The sequence below is a fragment of the Megalobrama amblycephala genome, linkage group LG2, assembly GCF_018812025.1.
Source record: "Megalobrama amblycephala isolate DHTTF-2021 linkage group LG2, ASM1881202v1, whole genome shotgun sequence".
NCBI lineage: Eukaryota > Metazoa > Chordata > Actinopteri > Cypriniformes > Xenocyprididae > Megalobrama > Megalobrama amblycephala.
Window position 1 is genome coordinate 23728202 of NC_063045.1, and position 22957 is coordinate 23751158.

Genomic DNA, 22957 nt, shown 5'->3' on the forward strand with positions numbered 1-22957 from the left:
ATATATATATATATATATATACATTTTTTGCAATTAATTGAAGTTAAGACAAAACATTTGACAGATTGTGAATAACATGACTTGATTATAATTGTTGGATTTAGTCAAAGATTTCTCAAGACCAGCAATAAATATAAACATAAACTTCTGGTCCTATTTGGTAAAAAAATGACTCAAAAATGTTATGTTTTGAAATTTGATTTTTTTTTTTTTTTTTTTGCTTCATTGGAATGGGATGATACTTGGTGACAAGTATCATTAGTAGCATTAGCTATGTGAACACACACACACACACACACAAAAAAAAAAATAAAATCATGGACATGATTCAGATGTGTTAAAGGGTCGAAAAAAAAAAAAAAAATCACACTTGGCTCCTTCGCAGTCAAAATGGCTGACATAGGAAATGATTGGGAAATACAAAAAAATATGAAAACTCATTGAAGGGGGGACACTCTAAAACATCAAGAGTGCAAAACAGACACATACACCCCCCCTCATCCCCCTCCCCACACACACATATATATGAACTAGCGTGACTATAACACAGAGCAAGTTTATGCAAATAAAAAAAAATATTCAGCCACAAAGCAGTAAAAAAACAAACAGCAAGGAATAGGTTAAACTCTAAAACACCGAGAGTACAAAACAGACACACTCACTCAAACACACACTCACACACACACACAACACACTATTATACACACACAAATGAACTGGTGTGGCAGTAACAATATGGTAAAATTGAGCCAAAAGACTCAAATAAGAGATTGAAATCAGATCAGACCCAGATTGATTAAGCTGTGATTAAGCATTTTTGTTACATTTTTGTTGAATTTTGATTTTATGTGTAACAAAATGTCCTCCTCTGTGTTCAAGTTTGACTGTAGTAAAATTAATGCAAAAACTAACACTTTAAATCAACATAAAAAAAAAAAAAATTAAAAAAAAATCTAATCCTTGACAAAAAGTAGTCTTTGACAATGTCTTAATCCCAATCTATAACTTAATAAAAATAAGTATTTACAGTCAAACCAAAAATTATTCAGACATTTTTTTTATATATTTTTGATATATTTTTACAAGTAGGTGCAGGACACTATAGTTAATTTATGTAAGTGAGTATAGCAAAATAAAGTAAACTGTGACATATTATACCCAAAAATTCTTCATACAGTGGACTACCAGTAAAACTGATAAAAATTTGAAACCAAAAATTAATCAGACACTTTGACCTGACCATGTTTTGCTTAAAGGATTAGTTCACTTTCAAATGAAAATTTCCTGATAATTTACTCACCCCCATGTCATCCAAGATGTTCATGTCCTTCTCTCTTCAGTCGAAAAGAAATGAAGGTTTTTGATAAAACCTTCCAGGATTTTTCTCCATATAGTGGACTTCAATGTCCTCCAAATGGTCGAAGGTCAAAATTACAGTTTCAGTGCAGCTTCAAAGCGTTATACACGATCCCAGACGAGGAATAAGGTTCTTATCTAGAGAAACCATCACTCATTTTCTAAAAAAAAAAAAAAAACAGGTCAAATTTTGAACTAATTGTTATATACTTGCACTAGCATATTGTATATGACAATTTAGTTCAAACTTTGACCTGAGGAGGGCAGTAATACACTTAGCAGTGTCTACACTGCCAGAATTCTAATAGAGAAGAAGAAGAGGAGAAGAGAGCATTTATGGTTAACGTATATAATTTTACTTTTTTTTTTTTGTGATGGTGATGGTTTCTCTAGATAAGACCCTTATTTCTCATCTGGGATCGTGTAGAATGCTTTGAAGCTGCACTGAAACCTTCAACCGTTTGGAGGCCATTGAAGTCCACTATATGGAGAAAAATACTGGAATGTTTTCTTCAAAAACCTTAATTTCTTTTCGACTGAAGAAAGAAAGACTTGAACATCTTGGATGACATGGGAGTGAGTAAATTATCAGGAAATTTTCATTTGAAAGTGAACTAATCCTTTAAGTGCTATCTGACATAATTAAGATGATTTTTTTCTGACACAGTTTAACTCTGAGATCTTGTCATATTTTATTTCCATTTTTTTTTAAACTTTAGTGAATAAACAATAATGAATTAAATGTTATAAGCCACATTATATAGAGCTATATAGGAATCTAGTGGTTACAACATGGCATTACATATATTTTTCTTTTTTACTCTCACCAGATAGCACTAATCTACCTTAAAAAAAATTGGATTTTAAATGTCTTCTCTATTTTAATATGAAATACTGCTTTAATTGAAAATAAAATTATTTTCAATGGGGAAAACTAGCTAATAAAAGTTGTATAAATATTGCATACTATCATAAAATACCCTCAAAATTTTAAATAATAATCAAAAAATATTATTGAAAATATTGTTGATATTACATTGGTTTTACTGAAGAACAAAAAAAGTTACATTTCAAGGCTTCGGTCACTTTTGACCATGAAGGAGCCAAGTGTGACCCCTAACCAAAGAGGACCAGAGGATTAATATGTTTATTATTTTGTTATATAATAGATTATCTAACATTTCTAATTGACCTCAGAATAAAAAAAGTCTCTCTACTGCATTAAAAAAAAATTTAAAGTGTACCCTATTCATGGAAAATGCCTTATACTAAGAAACGTGATGTTGACACGAGAGGCTGTGAAGTCTTTGTTGGCAATATCAAATATTTTAGAGCAGCAGGCAGTCACCTTGTGCATTGTTGTCGTGGCACTCGTAGCCTCAAGTGTTTGTGTCTGACACAAAGACAAATTTAAGTTTGTTTTTAGGAAGTCTATACTGTTTATGCGTGTAGGGAACAAAGAATAGTGGTGTTTTGTCTGTTTATAGTAGTAGTGTGAGAAAGGACAAAGTGTGCCTGAAGGTATTCCAGCAGTGACTCAGCCAGGACTAAAACAGAAATAAAGCTTAATTTGTAGTTTGTTGTGTAAGTAAAAAACACTTGCTAGTGAAAATGGAAATGTAAGACACCTAAAAAAATGCTTACATCTAATAGCGATCTACTTCAAAAGCAGAATCCTTTTTCTGTTTTGTAAACATTTGGACACAGCATGTTTATTTTTTTTTTTTAAATCTGAAAAACAAAACAAAAAACTAAAATCCAAATAAAAAAAAAGCAAGCCAAACTAAAATACCAAAAACAAAACAATAAACAATAAAAAGTAAAGAAACAAACAAAAAAAGAACAAAGAAAAGAAAAGAACATTTTGATTCGATGGGGTGAAGTCCATATGTTGTATGTATTGTAGTCGTCCAAAAAATATTTGTATTTATTTTTTTCTGTTTTTAAAAACTGGCTCAGATCCTTCCGAGTTTTGTACTGAACACTGGCTCAAATCTTGTTGTACTGTTTCCACGATTTGGATATTTCAGTTCATTAGTTTTGTAATGAAACCAGTGAATCATGGCTGCCTGTGATGGTCTGTTGCAACAAATGGTCCGGTGTGGATATAGTCTGAGTTACCCAATGGTCACAGGTCCAGCGTGCTGGTCTGGTGCTCGCGGGAATGGCCTACAGTGTTGAAGTGGGGATGGCAGTCATGGGGCTGGGCGACACCCGGCTGTGCTAATGGGTTTCGGCTAATCACCAGCTCCAGTTTGTCTCCAGCCTCTGTGATGAGGGGAACAGCTAAGCAGCAGTCGAAATCACGTGTCCGTACGTGGTTCACCTGGCAGAGAAACATTTAGACATGCAGACTTCAGTAGACTTTTTAAAATTCCATGTAAAGGGCCATTCACACCAAGAGCTATAACGATAACTATATTCAACCTGGTCTCATAGGAAAGACGTACCTGTGGGAACGTTTTCGCGAATCGCCAAAATACGTACATATAACTGCAGTTCCCAACAGAAATGAACACTAGAGGCAGTAAAACGGCAAGCACTTTTGATCGTTTTCATACACAATTACGATTACGGGGTCAGATTATGGATTAATAAAGACTCACGTTTTTCACGTCTCCTTGCACCATATTATGTTATGGCTTCAAAAATCTTTTTTAACAAAGTGCATGATTTGTAAACGAATATATTTTGGACTTTGCATCGCTTAACCAGCTCCATATGTTTCGCTTTTCTGACATAACAAGCTTGCTCGGAAGCTCATCTGATACGGAGTTGTACTTAAGACAAGGAAATCTTCGGTACGAATCCCGTCAAAGGCGAGTCACGGTAAAAGAGCTCAAAGACAGATCTAAACAAGCTAAAGTGGCACAATTACGGATGATTTTTATGTCACATTTGCTCTTGTTAACACTATCGGGTAGGTTTAGGTGTAGTGTTGGTGGTACATTACTTTAAAACGCAATGGAGTGCAAATTTCAAATCAGAACTGTGGTGATTTGTATAAAAACCAACATCATAAAAATGAACCATATTCACGTTTATCTGTTCCGGCAAAAAAATGAACACACTTTTAGCGCCACTCAGTGGACATTTCACATTGAAACTGCAGCGATATGTACGTATTAGTACGTATTTTGCGACTCGCGGAAACGTTCCCACAGGTACGTTTTTCTAATGAGACTGGATTGACTACTGTCCACACCAGCAGACGATATTGTTCTGTTTATTATTTGTCGTCTACTGCTTTAAATGCTCTAGCTCTTTAAAGCAAGATGGATTCTGATTGGCTTTCAAAGTTTTCATGGTTCATCAGCTGGAAAGAATCGTTTTGAAAGTGATTCCAATGATATCGTTCAGGTGTAGTGTGAACTCTGCTATTCTTTTACATTAGAATGATTTTCAGAACTATATTTTTATAAGTATCGTTGCAGTTATCATCATTGGTGTGAACGGGATCTAAGAGAAATTAATCTTAATGCAACCGCGGCACATGTTAGCAGAGTCTCTAAAAAACTTTTTGTTTATCTGAAAAAGGGTTTGTTCTGAAAATGTTGTTCCATTATCAAGCATGAAAACAAACAAACAAAACCAGACACCATGAAGCAAGCACCATAGCATTTTTCAACCGCCACAGGCAAACACAAATTGGTTTTGCTTTTTTTCTTGCTGTGGTTAACACCACAGCTGTTAAGTATAATCTTAACACAGATTTAATCATTTGCACAGTCAGTGAAGCATGGGAGATTAGCGAGAGCAGGACTTTCTCTAAGATTTGACCACAAGTGCTGTGTAGCCATGCAGAAGATCCAGTGAAATAACTTTTTAACTCAACATGTCCTCCCAGAGTCAAAGGCCTATTGATGCTCTCATACCTCATTCTGGCCCTCTCAGAGTGAGTTTATATTTAACTGAGCTGGGCAGATCGTATGGCTGGGAAAGGGAGGGGGGCACTGGGAAATCAGCGTATGGTGATCTGAGAAGAGGCACCTGAAGGATCCTGTCGTACGGTTTGAGTCCAGCACGGTCTGCTGGACCCTCAGGTCTGATCATGTTCACGTAAACACCCTTTTCCAAGAAACCGTCCGATACGCTGAATCCAAAGTCATCGCTCTCTGGGTCTTTCATCACCGTCACCTGTTGAACAACAAAATTATTTTGACAATTTAACCATGAGCTAATTTCTTATGCACATGTTTAACAGATGATGTCTTAAAGGAGTAGTTCACCAAAAATAAATCAGAGAATATGTATATTAAAATAAGTTAATTTGTTTAGTTAGTTTATACTTAAAACAAGAAAAAACATTTTGTCAATGGGTTAAAAAAATAAACTGAAACCCAATTGGGTTTTTTCTCCCCGGTATAATCTTATCTCATGCAACATTTCTCAAGTAAATGTATCTTGTTTTAAAGCTGATTTTCCCAGAATGTATGTATGTCATTTCTGTCTAATGAGGAAAACAAAACAAATGCAAAGCAAAAAACAAAACAAAACAAAAAACAAAAAACAAACAAAAGCAAACCAAGCAAAGCAAAACAAAGCAAAACAAAAAATAAAAGTAAAGTTAATCAAAATAAAAAAAAGCAAAGCAATGCAAAGCAAAACAAAAAAGAAAAGCAAAGATAAACAAAACAAAAAACAAAGGCAAAGCAAAACAAAACCAAAGTAAAGCAAAGACAAATGCAAAGGTAAAGCAAAACAAAGAAAATCAAAACTAAATCTCCAAAGTAGCTCCCAGGATATGTCAGTTTTACTTGGAAATAAACCACAGATATGCTGAAAGGACTGAACTGTTTACAGTACATCATAACTTACTGGTCCTGACTTTAAAACAGCATGAAGCATCTTAAGGATAAGCACACTTCTGAGTATGAAAAAAAAAAAAAAATCAAAATTTCCTCTTAAAGCGCAGAAAAAAAGAATCTACAATATTAACCAATTTGGGGTGGCAGATGTATCTCTATGCCCTATGCCAAGCGACATTTTATGAGAAGATAAATGCTCTTCTTATACTCCTAATGGTTACTAATACCAACCATGTTGACCAACACCTCAAAAGGAAGTGGAACTTGTCATACATTTTTTTTTTTTAAGGGAATGCACATGCTTTTAAATAGTGTGTTCATTTTATGATGTTTTGGAGTGCATCCACCTTGTGCAGCTCTAATGGTGTGGGCGACAGGATGTCCTGAATCTCTTCTTTGATCCTTCGTGATTCCCAGGTTTTCTCAGACATGCGGAGTGTGTTTTTGCTCTTGGTCTCGTTGAGAAGATGTGGGGCCTTACGCAGGGGGCTGAGGTGGGGTTGGCCGACTGTCTCGCAGTGGGTCTTTCCACCCTCCACGCCCAAACTCAGGGCACTGCCGGTCATTATTGATGCCTAGGGATGGAAAAAAACCACAAACATTGATTCCTGCTCTTCTGAGGCCTTTTCACGTCTCATGCCAACGTTCTCCAGTGCGTTGAACTCCTGACGCGAGTCATGTGAAAGGTTCAAATAGGGAGCTCTGCGTGAGCCTCTGATTGGGTGCTCATTAAGCAATTGTCCCATCTAATAAAACTCTATTAAGCGGAGGACATGAAGCCCATCCTCATTTACCTTTAATGAGCTCTGGTTCAGTTTATTTCCAAGGAGCTGTGACTGAAATGTGTGTTAATTGAGAGTTTGGGCATTTCTGACTCTTTGAAGCCGTAATTCAATAGGATTTAACTCAAATCAAGACACATAGGATCTACGCTCATGAAAGTACTTTCAAAACGCAATTAGCTTACAAGAAATGGCAGATTAGTTGGAAAGCTGAGTCCCATTATGCCGTTATGACATAACTTGACATAACATTATGTGATTCTGAGAATGTAACTACTATAAATACTTCAAGTCCCTCAACAACCACAAAGCACCTCCTTTAAAGATAGTTCACTCAAAATGCAAATCAGGGTTATTATCATTAATTAGGACCCGAGCCCTATTGTAATTGCTCAGTCAATTCTTCTTCTTCTCCGAAATGAATCGCATTTTTGAGGGCCTAAACATACTCGAAAACATGCAACTGCGACTTTGCACACGCATCAGAAGTGGTGAAAATTTATATGGGTTTCAGAATTAGGTGTGCCAAAATGGCTCGATAGCGCCACCTACAAAATTTCAATTAAACGCCCTTCACGCTATGTTTAATGTACAACTATGAGATTTGGTAGACACATTTAACAGCCCAATACCTACAAAAAAGTCCCTGGGTGCAAAATCTGAAAACCCAACAGGAAGTGAGATATTTTGAGTTTTCTCTGCAAAATTTTAGCAGTTTTTGCCATTTCCAGACATTGTACTTTAACGAACTCCTCCTAGAACTTTAATCAGATCACCGGAGACCCTAAAGGGACATGGTGATGGAAAAATTATGAGAAAAAATATATTTCAATGCTTTTGCATTCCCTCGCAAAAAGTTTTGCATTCAGATGCCAACTTTCACTCGCAAATCCCGTATTCACTTGCATTCCCCCGAAAAACAGAAAACTCAAAAGGTTTGCGTGCAAATGCAAAGTTTCTCAGGAGAACACAAAATATTTGAGAGAGAATGCAAAAGCATTAAAATATAATTTTTCCTCCCATCTTCTCCCATGTCCTGTTTAGGGGCTTAGTAATGAAACGTTTACTGAAGAAAAAAAAAAAAATAATCTATGGCAACATTTCCTATGTTCATTTTCTTTGTAAGTTTTCTTTTTTCCCCGTAGTTTAAGGTTACGTTTACACAACAGGATGTACTAAAAATGGAAAAGTTTTTTCTTTGTACAGATGACAACTTTATCAAAACTATCCCAGTTCACAGGGATCAGCAAAAACAACTAAAAACGCTGTATTATTCATGCCAGACAATTAGTTTTCGATGTCACTTTGTAAAGAAAGACTACGCACCTGCGCACATACACATTCTATTACAGAGCACTCATGCCAAATGCGCATGCCTATAGACTGATCACTTAATGTGCATGTGCATGATGTCAGCGTTTTCACAAATTCCCGTTATTGCAGTTTACACTGAGACAAAAACGGTATGGTTTTCAAAAACGTGCACTTTGAAACCCATTTTCAAAAGTTTGCATTTTCAGGCCACCAAAACACCTTTGTCGTGTAAATGAATGGCCAAAACACATCAAAAGTTTTCTGTTTTTAGTTGGTGTTGTGTAAACAGCCCCTAGTTTAAAATGATTTAAACTGACAAAAACTAGTAAAACTATATAGACATATTAAAAAACAACAAAACTAATAAAAATGACAAAACACAAAATTACTGAAACTTTAACAAAATTTAAAATATAAAATAAAAAAATAAAAAATATAAATAAAATCTATAATAGTATATTAATGATACAAAAATAACACTGATGCAAATTCTGTCATTATTTATTCACCTTCATGTTTTTCCAAACCTGTATGACTGATTTTCTTCAGTGGAAGATTGTCCTGGTTGCTCTTTTCCATAGAAAATTCTTTAGTGACTGTTGAACCAAATACGTTTGATGTCACTGAAGTGAAACCAGGGCAGAATAATTGTATGAATGTGAATGCAAATTTTCCCACACACAAAGCTATCAATTGGCTTCAGAAGACTTGACAGCAACCCATTTACTGGCATTATACTGAAAAGAGTGCCAGGACAGGACAAAACATCTCATTTTGTCTTCCACAGAATAAAGAAAATCAAGTACCGACGTCATGTCATCCATGGCTGACCTCGCTAGCCAATGTCATAAAAAATCTGATAAAATCACTTCCCCATACTTTCGTAACTCTCCTCTGTTGGTTGTGTAAGAACAGAGCTCATTGTTTAGAGCAAGCAGGCATGAAATGTGACATCAGTTGGCATGCACACTTCTTTTTGGTAACAGTAGTGCAGTTATTGGTGATTTTGGGATTTTCAGCACAACGAATGATTAGCAGTTGCTGATGGCAGTGTTTATTTGAATGCGTTATTTGTATTGTTTTAGCACTTGACTCACTACAGGAATTATGAAAATAAGGTAATGGTGCTAACACAGCCCAAAAAAAATGTGCTGAATGCAATTTTCATGTCCTCATCTTGTAGGGTGTTTTTGAGCGTGTGATTATGGAAGATACAGCTGACTACCACAATCTGACATATTTCACTGGGACTGTACAGCATTGCTCAACCACTGAACTCCAAAGATTTAGGAGTCATTCTAAGAAGTTTTATTTTTCCTGTAAACACACTTAAAGACAAAGAATACATAATCTCAAGCTAAAATAATAATAATAATAAATAAATAAATAAATAAATAATTTGGGATATTCTGAATCCTGTTATTAAAGGGTTAGTTCACCCAAAAATGAAAATTATGTCATTAATGACTCACCCTCATGTCGTTCCAAACCCGTAAGACCTCCGTTCATCTTAGGAACACTAATTAAGATATTTTAGATTTAGTCCGAGAGCTTTCTGTCCCTCCATTGAAAATGTATGTACGGTATACTGTCCATGTCCAGAAAGGTAATAAAAACATCATCAAAGTAATCCATGTGACATCAGTGGGTTAGTTAGAAGTTTTTGAAGCATCGAAAATACATTTTGGTCCAAAAAAAACAAAAACTACGACTTTATTCAGCATTGTCTTCTCTTCCAGAATCCTTTCCATTGAATTGATTCCATTGAATGGATTCCATTGAATCCTTTCATCTGTTGGCGTTGGTAATGCACTTTTACGTCGCCGTGGTTGTTTTTGGAGATTAGGACATCCGCGACATGCACACTTACGCACCATTTTAAAAAATATAGCAATACCAAAATACAAACAATGTAGAACAGCTTGAATACAGCGTGCGTCTCCCTCAGACTGTAAACGAAGCTTGGGCGCACTAGATAACAGGTCAGCAGCGTCTTACATCAGCAGCGTCACTGCGGAGTCGTGAACCACACTCCGGAGCAGAAGGGGGCGGTAATGCACCAATAAGCTGGATGCCAACCACCGTAAAACAAGAAAGAAGAAGAAGAAGAAGAAGAAGCGGAGTCGTAAATGCGGATTGACAACAGACCTGGAAGAGAATACAATGCTGAATAAAGTCGTAGTTCTTGTTATTTTTGGACCAAAATGTATTTTCGATGGTTCAAAATGTTGCGGATGTCCTAATCGCCAAAAACAACCAAGGTGACATAAAAGTGCATTACCAACGCCGGCAGATGAAAGGATTCAATGGAATCAATTCAATGGAAAGGATTCCGGAAGAGAATACAATGCTGAATAAAGTCGTAGTTTTTGTTATTTTTGGACCAAAATTCTAACTGACCCACTGATGTCACATGGACTACTTTGATGATGTTTTTATTACCTTTCTGGACATGGACAGTCTACCGTACATACATTTTCAATGGAGGGACAGAAAGCTCTCGGACAAAATCTAATATATCTTAAACTGTGTTCCGAAGATGAACGGAGGTCTTACGGGTTTGGAACGACATGAGGGTGAGTCATTAATGACATAATTTTCATTTTTGGGAGAACTAACCCTTTAAGGTTCTGACCTCCATATCATTAGGTAAACAACATGACTTTTCTATAAAATAGGGAAAATACTGTAATTTGTCCTCTATTGTTTGTGACTGGATATTAATGCATCTTGTCGAGAATGAAAATTGAGAGTACAACATCAAAATTTGAACCCAGCTACTGTGAACGCTCAAATGATATCACTTTCTGTATATATTAACATTTTACTATAATTTTAAGATAAATAAGCATGATAAAGGAGAAAGAAAATAACAGACAATTACATTTTTAAAATTTTAATAGTGTGAGTGGAAAAACTAATAGGAATTTTACAAAACGTTCTGCCATTTTAAATACAAACTAGAATAGAATTTATATGACTACATATATAGACATGTAAAAATGTATATGGTCTAAAATATTTATTTACGGTAATATAATTATTTACATTTTTAATTTTTTTTATTCTAAAATTTTTATGGACCCTTGTCATAGACTTTTAGCATTTTCTAATTACTAGCATCATAAATCTAGCAACTTTTATAAATATGATTTTTTTTGTTTTAATATAAACGTCAATTTATAAGACCAAAATTTGTGTTATATAACCTTTGCATTAGATTTTTAAAAACTCGTTAATGCTGATGTGGGATTGACGAAAAATGTAAAATCTTAATCTTTTCTGAAAAGTCACAGAAATGCTATTGTGTATTTTCTCTTTTGCTACTGGAACGCAAAAATTATATTTGTTGTAGTTTCCATTCACCACTATAATTTAGAAAGTTTAATAAACGTAGAAACACGTTTACCCTGGTGGGACGACCTCTGCTTCTGAGAACCCTGGAAATGTGAAAAAGATCCATTAATATATTAATTATATAATACTTAAAGAGGACCTATTATGCTTTTTTACATGCGCAACTTTCTATAGTGTGAAATGTTGCTGTTTGAGCATGAAAAAGGTCTGCAAAGTTACAAAGCACAAAGTCACTCCAAAGGAAGTTATTATATCTAGTTATACTTAAGGGCTGTAGAATGGTCAAATCTGATTGATTGTCGAACATTCTAAGGTGTGCAGTTATTTCAGGGAAACGCACAACTACTAGTTCTGAAATGACGTTTTAGAATTAGCAACGAAGGGTTGGGATGAGATACGTAAGAAATTAGGCCCACACACAAGTGTTTTAAGGAAAAAAAACCTGACAAATGTCTTGAAATACAACATCTGAACAGTGTCTTGAGGTGTGGTATCTGTAGTATAAGCAGAGTAATTGACCCTGGATTGTTGAATTATTAGAAAATAATGCACACAGCCTTACCACCTCTGGTGTGCATTATTTTCTAATAATTTGACAGGCCGTCGTCAATTATTACTTACTTTAATCATGAAACTCTTAGAGGGCACATGCTGAAAGGTCCTTTACGTGCAATCTGCAAGCAATCACATCATTACCGCATGGCACAAGCTGATTGGCCTCTGCTGATCCTGACCTGCAGCCGATGAGATTACTTGTTTAACATTTAGATAGTCTGGTTCATTGTTTGCTGTAAGCTGGCGAATTCCTCTGAAACCCTCCACCTCCCCCAGCTCCACCTGCCTAGATCTGCTATGGGATTTACGTACAGTATGTGTATTCATGCAGCAGCAGCATATCTTACATGCTCACAGCAGCGTGTCTGTGTATCTATTAGCAGTAGCAAGTCCATACTTGCTCTGCAGCAGCGTAGCAGATCTAGTCTGGCAAGACCAAATACATTAACATTGCCATATTCAAAAACATGTTAAAACTATTAGGAGAGTTGTCATGATTAAACTCTATCAGCGCGCACTGTTTTTGAACTCCCTGAAATGCCTCGATTGAGTTTTCTTCTGGGAATGAACATCTCACAAAATCACAATATTCCTCTTTTAAATAATTCCCGCCCAATTCATATGCAAAATAAAAGGAGCGAGGCCTGGTTGATTTGCTTTAGTAGTGTGTTGAAATTCGCAGTAATAGTAAGTGGCGAGACATTTCCTAAACACGCTGAAAGCGCTTGACCAAGCACAACACATTGGTCCAGCCAACCAATCAGAGCACATTGTGCTTTTCAGAAGGAGGGGCTTCATAGAGACAGGAACTAAACAGAGCGATACTGACAGACTGAGAAGAGAGGTGCTGCAATAATATAAAATATGTGAAAAATAATGAACATTAATAGAACATTCAAGCATGAAAACCTATTCTAGTAGAGCCCAAAAACAAAATTCAAGACTTTGTGAAAGGGCTGTGTACACAAATGGCTCTCTTTCATGAAATGATTCTTACATAACGGATGTTGACATCATCGTCACAGTGTAAACTATTAACTTTTTCAATGGAGAAATGCCATCTTTCTTCTTATGTGTTAAATTATATCTAATCCACTAGATGATTAAAGGTTTCTAAGCAGCGAGCTTATTATTTGAAGTGTTTACCTCAATCTCACGCAGTAGCTCGGACTGGCCACACGTCTCCAGGTCCTCCAGGGCTTGGCACCAGAAGCTGTCCTCCTGCTCCATTATGAGACCATCGGCATGCATCTGGCTGCTGTATCTGCGGCAGACACACAGATTAGAGCCAATAAGGCATGAGGCACTTAAGCTGGCACTGACATCCGGCACTCTGGCACCAGCCTTGGCACGTTAAGAAAGACCGCAAGGATGGGTGGAGAGGGGGAATCTTGCGAAAGAAACTGTAGGTCTGAAGCCTTGGTGTTTAAAGGGATAGCTGATTGAAAATTAACACTTCAGCACTAACTTTTCCTCACAAGTGGTGATGAATTCATTAAGTGTAAATTAAAAATAAGGTAACACTTTATTTTAATGGTCACTTTAGACATTCTGCTGACTATAAGTAACTTTGCAACTACTACTAACCCTAACCCGAACTTAACAGTCTACTAATTCTCTAATGAGAGTTAGTTGACATGTAGTTACAAAGTTACTTAAAGCAAAGTCCCTTTAAGACAAGTCATTTCACTTGGCGGCCATCTTTGAAACGCCTCTCGGGCATGCAAGTGCAGCTCCTATCTCTTTGAATGAGGAAACATAAAATTCTCCAAAGCTGTTCACCAAGTTTTCAATTAAATTTCATATTTGAAATCACCAATCAAATCTGACAACAACTGTCTCATAAATGTTTTTTTCCAAACGCTCGAATCATGACAAAAAAAACTGTATTTTTCAGGCTGGATCAACCTAATGCGCAGACCTAAATGCGCGTCTCTTGTGCCTCATTTCAGAGGCACACGTCTGACTTTTTCTATAGAAACCGGAGCTTCTAACGGCCGCTGCAGTGATGCAATGACTTTACCAGTTGGCGATTGGCTCTTATTTAGAAGGCGGGACTTATTTCGCCATATTGCACGTTGCACTTTCTCCCATTCAAAACAATACCAGTGACACGTTTTGTGTTATTCTATAGTCTTTGCTTATAGTTAGTAGAATGTCTAAAGTGAATCATCAAAATAAAGTGTAACCAAAAAGGTTAAATTAAAACTAAATAAAAAGTAAAACTGTATTCAAACAGAAGTCAAATTTATGTTACAATTTATTGCTAAGGCATGATAAATGGTTGCCAATCTGTTGAAAGCTAATTACAATTACGGACAGATAAATATTAAGAATAAAGCAGAAGCAATAACCAGTTACCACATATATAGCTGCTATAATAGAATCAGAGTTATTTTAGCATTATTTATATAGTAATATAATATTTATTAATATTTGGATTTAGCTTTTTTCATATTTTCTTGTTTTATTTTTATGTAATTTAAGTTTAATTTTTTTTTAGTTTAAGTTTTAGTAATTTTGCTTCCACATATTTTGTTTTTAGCATCTAAATATGTCCTTTTTTAACTGTTTTTTTTAAACATTTTTTTTATAAAGAGTTATGATTACACAACACTAGAAAAATAAATGAGTAAATAAATTAATTTTAAAAACTAAAAAAACACCCCAGAAAACCATTGTTAACAATACTAGCATTAGCATCTGATTCAAACATTATAGAAAAGACAGTAAAAGAAAAAAGTAAACAAATGAAAAAACCTAAAGTGCAATTATGCTTCAAGGATTACGATATAGTACATTACCTAAAATACTTTTATTTAGCTTTATTTTTTTAAGTTTTAGTAAGTATAGTACTTTAACTTATGCCAGGTTCAGACTACACAATATTGTTGTCTGTTGCATTAGTCACTGTATCAGATTATGCGATTTTGTCATGTCGTGGACAAGACATGTCAGACTATCGCTTGCTGTCTTTAACAATGTGCATTATGCCATCAAGAAGGCTGAATTAGCGACTGCCAAAGTGCCGTGTTTTGTATTGGCTATCTTGTCATCAGAAAAGCCCCCCTGTCAGTCAAAAAAAACAACAACAAAAAACGTGGAGATAGAGGTGGAACTACATTAAATTACATTTTGTAATTTAATTACAATTACTTATGATGCAATAAAACACTGTATAGACTGTAGAAGAATTCCATATATAACAATAGAGGATTTAACTTCAAAATTGAATTTCTGATGTTAAAATGTATATTTTTAATGTAACCTTCTCTCTTTAAATACTTTTGTCAGTTCAAGAATAATTTACACAATTGTACACCATTTATTTGAAAGAATCAAAAGTGCAGTTTTGTGTCTATCCTTGTATTGTTCAACTGGTTGAATATGGTATGGGATTTAGAAAGTAATTAGTAATTAGTAATCCAATACTTTTTACACAGAGTAATTAGTACAGTAATTAATTATACTGTTGAAGATGTAATAAGTAGCTAGTAATTCATTTTTTAGAGTAACTGCTGTCGGTGTTGGTCTGTGTCTGTCAGTGCAGAGTTAACTGGCCTATAAAATGATCGATTCTTGCCTCTTGATGCCTATCATCATTTACGAATCAAACAGATCAGGCCAAAATCAGGCTGATCATGTAGTCTGAACCCAGCATTAAACTTTTTTTAATTTCAGTTAGTTGCCAAGGCAACGTCTCTAATATTAATGTACATTTTTTAAGTTTAAAGCTGCAGTCCGTAACATTTTTGGTTAAAAATGATCCAAAATCCAAAATCAACCAGCCAGTGTTCAAAACTATCTCCTTATCTTAGCCCGATTCACAACAGTAAGCTTGTAATAATGTTTTAAAATAAGAGCGACATGGTGGATTTCCACGGGAAATTCGAGCATGCAGCAGTTCCTCTGTGCGTCATTACGTCACGTCTGTAAACAGAAAGAAGGAGTCCAGGCTAGTCGACTTTATCACGTGAGGACGCTGCTGGTAGCGGATCATTTATAGCCTGTTCTCACAGCAGCTGCAATAATTAAACTTATCATTTTGATGGCAAATTGTAATCCAGAAAGGTCCAAATGACAATCATCAGTGACAACTGGAGATTCACCCATAGTCAAAAAGCAAAAGACTTTGGACTGTGGAGTGGATACAGAAATTGAAATCTACAGGTAAGGCTAATATACACTAAATACACACTCACGCAATGCTGATGTTGTTAACATTAACAATTTGAGAACAATATAACAGTAATAATAATTTGCATGGTTTGGCGTGATCCGAGCTAAGCGATCGTTAGATTTAATCATCATTGTCAGCGTGATTTATTGTAGGCCTAATGCTTTTTTCCTCAGTTGGTTAGAACAAAAGTGGCAGAAATGTTTCTTGTTCAGATTATACTGTATTTTCCAGTGAAAATTCTTATATTGGTCATAGAAACTGTGATTCTGAAGTACAGTATCCACACCGGTGTGGTGACTGACAGCAAACATTAGATTCATCCTCTGAGGAGTCGTGCCGATGCACAACACACATAATGATAACAATTCCGCATATGACTGCAATTGCAGGTTTCAAACAGAGATGGCGACAAAGGGGAAAAATCGCGGACTGCAGCTTTAAGTTTTTTATCCAATATTTATATTTTATTTCAGATTTATTTCAATTTATGAAAACATTTTTAATAGTTTTAACAATAAAAACACTGAATAGAGTACACAGTACAGTATATTTTTCTTCCTTTTTTGAGCTTGGAGAACATGACTTCCTATCTTACCCAGCAGCTTTATCCCAGTCGTCTTCACTGAATCCTCCGTCACTAAACGGGTAGTTTTTGCGGCGGGTGGGAGGTGGAGTGCTGTTTCTCTGCTTGGTGTTACGCCACTCGTGAGGGTGTAAAGCAATCCCAGCAGCCTGATGGATGTAGGCACCTTTGAAGGAGGCGGAGGTGGATGAGGTCATACTTTTTACTACGGCTGTCAACAGGTTACAACATAGAGATTTACATCCTCATTTATGCGACTGAGCCCACCTTGGCTGCTATAACCAGCATCAATTCCTGATCCGTCCCATGATTCCATTGCTGAATCCACGCTGGGGATGGTGGTGGAATAAATGTCGGACAATTTATTGGTCTTCTGTGAGTCTGTCATCTCGTCCTCGTTATCGCTGAGCTCGTTATCGAGATCGTTCTCTTTATTTTTGTCATCTGGTGCTGAAGGGATGACAATTATCAAATGATCAAATATGAAGTTAAAGGATTAGTTCACTTCAGAATTCAAATTTCCTGATAATTTAGTTTTTGTCTTTCTTTCTTCAGTTGTAAAGAAATTAAAGGGGTTAGTTCACCCAAAACTTTAAATTCTGTCATTAGTTATTCACCATCATGTCGTTCCACACCTGTAAGACCTTCCTTCATCTTCAGAACACAAATTAAGATATTTTTAATAAAATCAGATGGCTCAGTAAGGCCTCCATTGCCAGCAAGATAATTAACACTTTCAGATGCCTAGAAAAGTACTAAAGACGTATTTAAAACAGCTCATGTGAGTACAATGGTTCAACCTTAATGTTATAAAGCGACGAGAATACTTTTTGTGCACCAAAAAACAAAATAACGTCTTTATTCAACAATATCTAGTGATGGGCGATTTTAAAACACTGCTTCATGAAGCTTCGAAGCTTTACGAATCTTTTGTTTAGAATCAGTGGTTCGGAGCGCGTATCAAACTGCCAAAGTCACGTAATTTCAGTAAATGAGGCTTTGTTTAGTCATAAGTGTAGATATTGTTGAATAAACTCGTTATTTTGGGTTTTTTTTGGTGCGCAAAAAGTATTCTCGTTGCTTCATAACAAAGTTTGAACCACTGTAGTCACATGAACTATTTTAAATATGTCTTTAGTAGCTTTCTGTGCATTGAAAGTGTTAATTATCTTGCTGGCAATGAAGGCCTCACTGAGCCATGGGATTTTATCAAAAATATCTTAATTTGTGTTCCGAAGATGAACGAAGGTCTTATGGGTGCAGAACGACTCAACGAGGATGAGTAATAAATGACAGGATTTTCATTTTTGGGTGAACTAACCCTTTAAGGTTTTTGAGGAAAACATTCCTTCAAATAATTTTTCTCCATATAGTGGATTTCAATGGCTACCAAAGGGCTGAAGGTCCAAATTGCAGTTTCAGTGCAGCTTCAAAGGGCTCTACACGATCCCAACCGAGGAATAAGGGTCTTATCTAGCAAAACAACTGGTCATTTTCAAAAAAATTAAAATAAAAAATAAATTATATACTTTCTAACCACAAATGCTCATCTTGCACTGCTCTGCGATCCGCCATGCATTATGTACTGTAATCATGTTGGAAATGTCACGTGTGACGTAGGTGGAAGTACCGAGCAAGTGTTTACAAAGCGAACGTGCAAATACTAAGGCCCAATCCCAATTCTATCCCTTCCCCCTTCCCCTTTGTTTCACGCGTTCACGTGAAGGGGCAGGGGTGTCCCAATTCTCATTTGGTTGGAGGGGAAGGGGTAGGGGGAAGGGCCAGGTAGCCCTTCAAACGAAGATTTTTCGGGACCACACTTCAGACGAAGGGGTATGATAAATTTCCAACATGGCCGACCGAGCGAGCAGAGAGACCCATAAATGTAAGTATTTTTTTACGGTAAACAGTATTTTAGTAATAAATAATCACTTGTTTTATGTTGCCTTTAATCTTGTGTTCATGTATACGGTTATGTTCTCCGAAAAAAGATTTGTTAAAATCGCTATGAAAAAAGTTTGCTAATGTTTTTTACTTTATGACAGTTCCACAACACATTTTTTTATATTTTATTGAAACCCGCGTTGATTTGACAACATAAATTCAAATCCGGTGGCAGCTAACTTGTCTTTTTGCCGCATGCCTGATTAATGTATTGTTTTGTTGTGGTTAAAGGTCCCGTTTTTCGTGGTTTTTTGAAGCTTTGATTGTGTTTATAGTGTGCAATATAACATGTGTTCATGTTTCGCGTGTAAAAAAAACACAGTATTTTTCACATAATTTACTTATCTGTATACCGCTGTTTCCACTGTCATAAAAACAGGCTGATGACTTCCTTGTTCTATGAAGTCCCTCCTTCAGAAATACGTAACGAGTTCTGATTGTGCCAGCGGTTCCTGTGTTGTGATTCGACAGCAGCTTAGCGCTCCTTGCCCAGAAAAGTCACGCCTCTTACCATAACGTGGAGATACACGCGCTCAGTGTTATTGTAAACATGTCTTTAATTTTACCCTATCAATTTGAGCCGGAATCAGACCCGGTGATTGGACTGCGGGATGAAAATAACAGCGTTTCGACGACATGGCGACAAACACACTCTACAAACGCAACTCTTGTGTATTCCTGTGGGCGGAGGTTAGTCAAAAAACTGTTTTAGTGACGTCATTAAAGAAGGAAGTAGAGGGATGTAGTCCAAACTGGCCATTCGATGTAGGCGACTTCTGTTAAATAAAATATCTCGCTTGGCATTGAACTTTGAGCTTTAAAATTTTACAGATTTTATTTATACTCTAACAACAACATTACACACTAACTAAAGTTTGAAACATGGGATCACGAAGAACGGGACCTTTAAGTCCATAAATACGTGTACATTACATGATATAAAGCTATCGATGGCATCTTAGAAGTGTGTGATAAACATCGGCGCATCTATGACGTAGGAGCTAGCGACGACTTATGATGACGTGTAACGGTCTAGTAGTGGTGTCCCATTTCTTAGGGGAATATTTTCAGCCCTACCCCTTGACACTCTGTTTCAAGGGGCAAGGGGAAGGGGTAGGCGTAGGGGGAAGGGGAAGGGGAAGGGGTATAAAATAGAATTGGGATTGGGCCTAAGTCAAACGCCCTTTACAAAAAAAAAAAAAGTAAAACAACGATGTCGGACGATTTTGAAGTTGGAGGAGAAAATGACATGGAGTTTCACTGTGGTACTTCTGCCTATGTCATGCATGACCTTTCCAACATGAGTGCGTAATGCGTGGCACATTGCAGAGCTAGAGCAAGTTATCGTTTCGCTAGAAAAGACCCTTATTCCTCAGCTGGGATCGTGTAGAGCCCTTTGAAGCTGCACTGGAACTGCAATTTGGACCTTCAACCTGTTGGTAGCTGTTGAAGTCCACTATATGGAGTAAAATCCTGGAATGTTTTCCTTAATTTCCTTTTCAACTGAAGAAAGAAAGACATAAACATCTTGGATGACATGGGGGTGAGTAAATAATCAGGAAATTTAAATTCATGTCAGGCTTGTGTTATATATATATATATATATATATATATATATATATATATATATATATATATATATATATATCGAATATATTATTGATTTTTCCATATAGAACATGAGGCCTATTTTAGGCCTATTGATTACTATGATCCATTTGTTTCAGACTTACTGTCAGTCTGTTTCTTGATTTTGAGGGTGACGGTTTCTCCTGCCATCTGCAGCAGGTGTATGGCTTCACTGAGCGGTTTTCCCTTCAGACTGACGCTGTTGATGGCCAGAATCCGATCACCAATATGAATGGCTCCAGTCCTGAGAGAACAGACAACAACGGCACAGTGATGACACATGGGCAATTTGGCCCCGAGGACTTTTAGGAAAGAAACTCTCATTTTAAAAATTGACCTTCATGGACAGAGTCCATAATTGGAGAAACAACTGTATTTTTCTGTGCATTTTGATGGATTGCATGTAGCACATTGATTCTTGAATGTTTTCAGTTAACATTACCAATTTACATTTTGCTTCACAGTGTGTTGTGTGTGTGTGTGTGTGTGTGTGTATGTGTGTGTGCATATATGTATGTTTTGTTTGTGTGTACATATGTAAACATACAACAATAAAATCTAAATGAAATGGTTCTATTTAAATATACATATTATTACTACTACTATTAATGTTCTAACTTTTTATTGTTAAATGGAAGAAAAAAGTTTAATTGCGAATAAGCAATTAACATTTTAATAATACTTATAATATTGATGATGATGATAATAATAATAATAATAATGTTAATATCTAAATTGAATGGTTTATTTCAAAGAAAAAATGAGAGAGAACGAGAGAGAGAGAGAGAGAGAGAGGACACAAAGTGCTCGTCTTTCTGCAGGGCTGCTGAGGGTGTCATAGCAGCTCTACAGGGGCCGGCTTGGGAGTCGACCTGTCTGACCCGTGGCTCACCTCTCAGCAAGACCCCTCTTGGTCAGGCCGGAGATGATGATGGGGTCAAAGGGCTCCTCTGTGCCGGAGATGGTGATGCCCAGCGGGCCGCCGTACCGCTTCAGCTCCACTGTGTAGATGATAGAGCCGGAAGACTCCTGCTCGTCTGGATGGGGGACAGGGACATAGAAAATGACAGACAAGTAACTAATAACACTGGAATGGATAGTGAAAGGAGGTGTTTCTGCATATTTTGAGGATGCTAGATTCATCAGACATGCATTCAAATCAACATATTGTAGGGTGACCAAACGTCCTGTTTTCCCAGGACATTTCCTGTTTTCATGTCCTGTCCTGGTCGTCCTGGTTTTCATTGTTTTTCATTGGGCCATTAAATTGACTGGTGTTACGAGATTTTCGGTTTCTGAGATTTGGAGATTTTCGGTTTCCGAAGGCGGAGCATACATTAAAATAAATGAGTTTTGCAGACATGCGCGATTGCACATGCAACTGAGAATATTAGTTCACATTGTATCTCAAGACATTAGTGTATTATTCCATAAAGGTAACTATATTCTCAGCGTCGCGGCTGACTTATGCCTAAACTACAGTTGTTTACTTCTAGGTAACAGTTTATATGTTTTCATTAGTATGCACGATTTGTGCATTCGTCTGTAACTGAATAACAGATACTTCGTGTAACAGCAGAGCAACCTTCAGCTATCGTCTACAATGAGTTCAGCTTGTTGTGCTCTTCCTTTGTACCTTGCGATGTAAAAGCTGACAGGCCTATATACATTTCTTTTTAACTTTCATGCTTATTTGTTTAGTAACAACAAACTGCTGGGAAAGATCAGCTCTACAGCAAAATATAGACGGGCAAACAAGGAGGATGAGGAAGAAAAACAGGATGAAGAGGAAAACGAGGATGAAGAAGAAAATTAAAGATATAGATTTAAAGATATAGATTTTTTGTTAGTTAGTAAATTAAATTTGGTTGCTACTATAGCAGAGGTATTTTTTTTAGTTATTTATTATTTATTTATTTTTCTAATACAGAATTGACATTATTTCTATCATTATTTCATTCGTTATTTTTGAAACTTGTCATAATAAAACATGTTGAATAACCTCTGAGAAGCCTATCTGAATTTGTGTCTTTGGTTATAAATAGTATTTTGTAATATATAACAATTTTCTATCCATACAGAGGAAGCATACTTTAAATGTATTGAAATTATAAGGCATCTTTGAGTAAACTTCGAGTATCATTTGAGTATCTCATTGCTGGGCTGAGTGTCCTGGTTTTGGTAATCAAAACATGGTCACCCTAACATATTATGAATATTCAAAGAATATTTTTACAAGAGCTCGGTATTTAAATGTTCTCTTTATTCGCTCTTGGAGCTGGAAATAGACTTGTCTGCAGACTCAACCCGTATATTTTTATTTCAAATGCTATTTTGACCACACACTTTGTTTTGCCTCATAACAAAAAATTTGCTTTTTCTAGCAACATGCTAAATGTCTTAAGTTGTTGAAAGAACTCTATCGTGTCAACAAAATAACAGAATGGAT

The 22957-nt window shown here is 36.2% G+C and overlaps 1 protein-coding gene across 2 annotated transcripts in view; it reads right to left on the reverse strand.

The window, feature by feature from the left end:
• Nucleotides 1-1995: 1995 nt before the first annotated feature.
• Nucleotides 1996-22957, reverse strand: part of grip2b (glutamate receptor interacting protein 2b) — an 87142-nt gene continuing 66180 nt past the window's right edge. For both annotated transcript variants that reach the window (XM_048167246.1, XM_048167253.1), the window contains 8 exons: nucleotides 21401-21545; nucleotides 20613-20752; nucleotides 17203-17385; nucleotides 16948-17101; nucleotides 13319-13436; nucleotides 6512-6739; nucleotides 5347-5493; nucleotides 1996-3682 (listed from right to left, as the gene is read on the reverse strand). In XM_048167246.1, the coding sequence (XP_048023203.1) occupies nucleotides 3485-3682; nucleotides 5347-5493; nucleotides 6512-6739; nucleotides 13319-13436; nucleotides 16948-17101; nucleotides 17203-17385; nucleotides 20613-20752; nucleotides 21401-21545 (1313 nt within the window). In that variant the 3' untranslated portion in view covers nucleotides 1996-3484. The remainder of the gene's footprint in view (nucleotides 3683-5346; nucleotides 5494-6511; nucleotides 6740-13318; nucleotides 13437-16947; nucleotides 17102-17202; nucleotides 17386-20612; nucleotides 20753-21400; nucleotides 21546-22957) is intronic.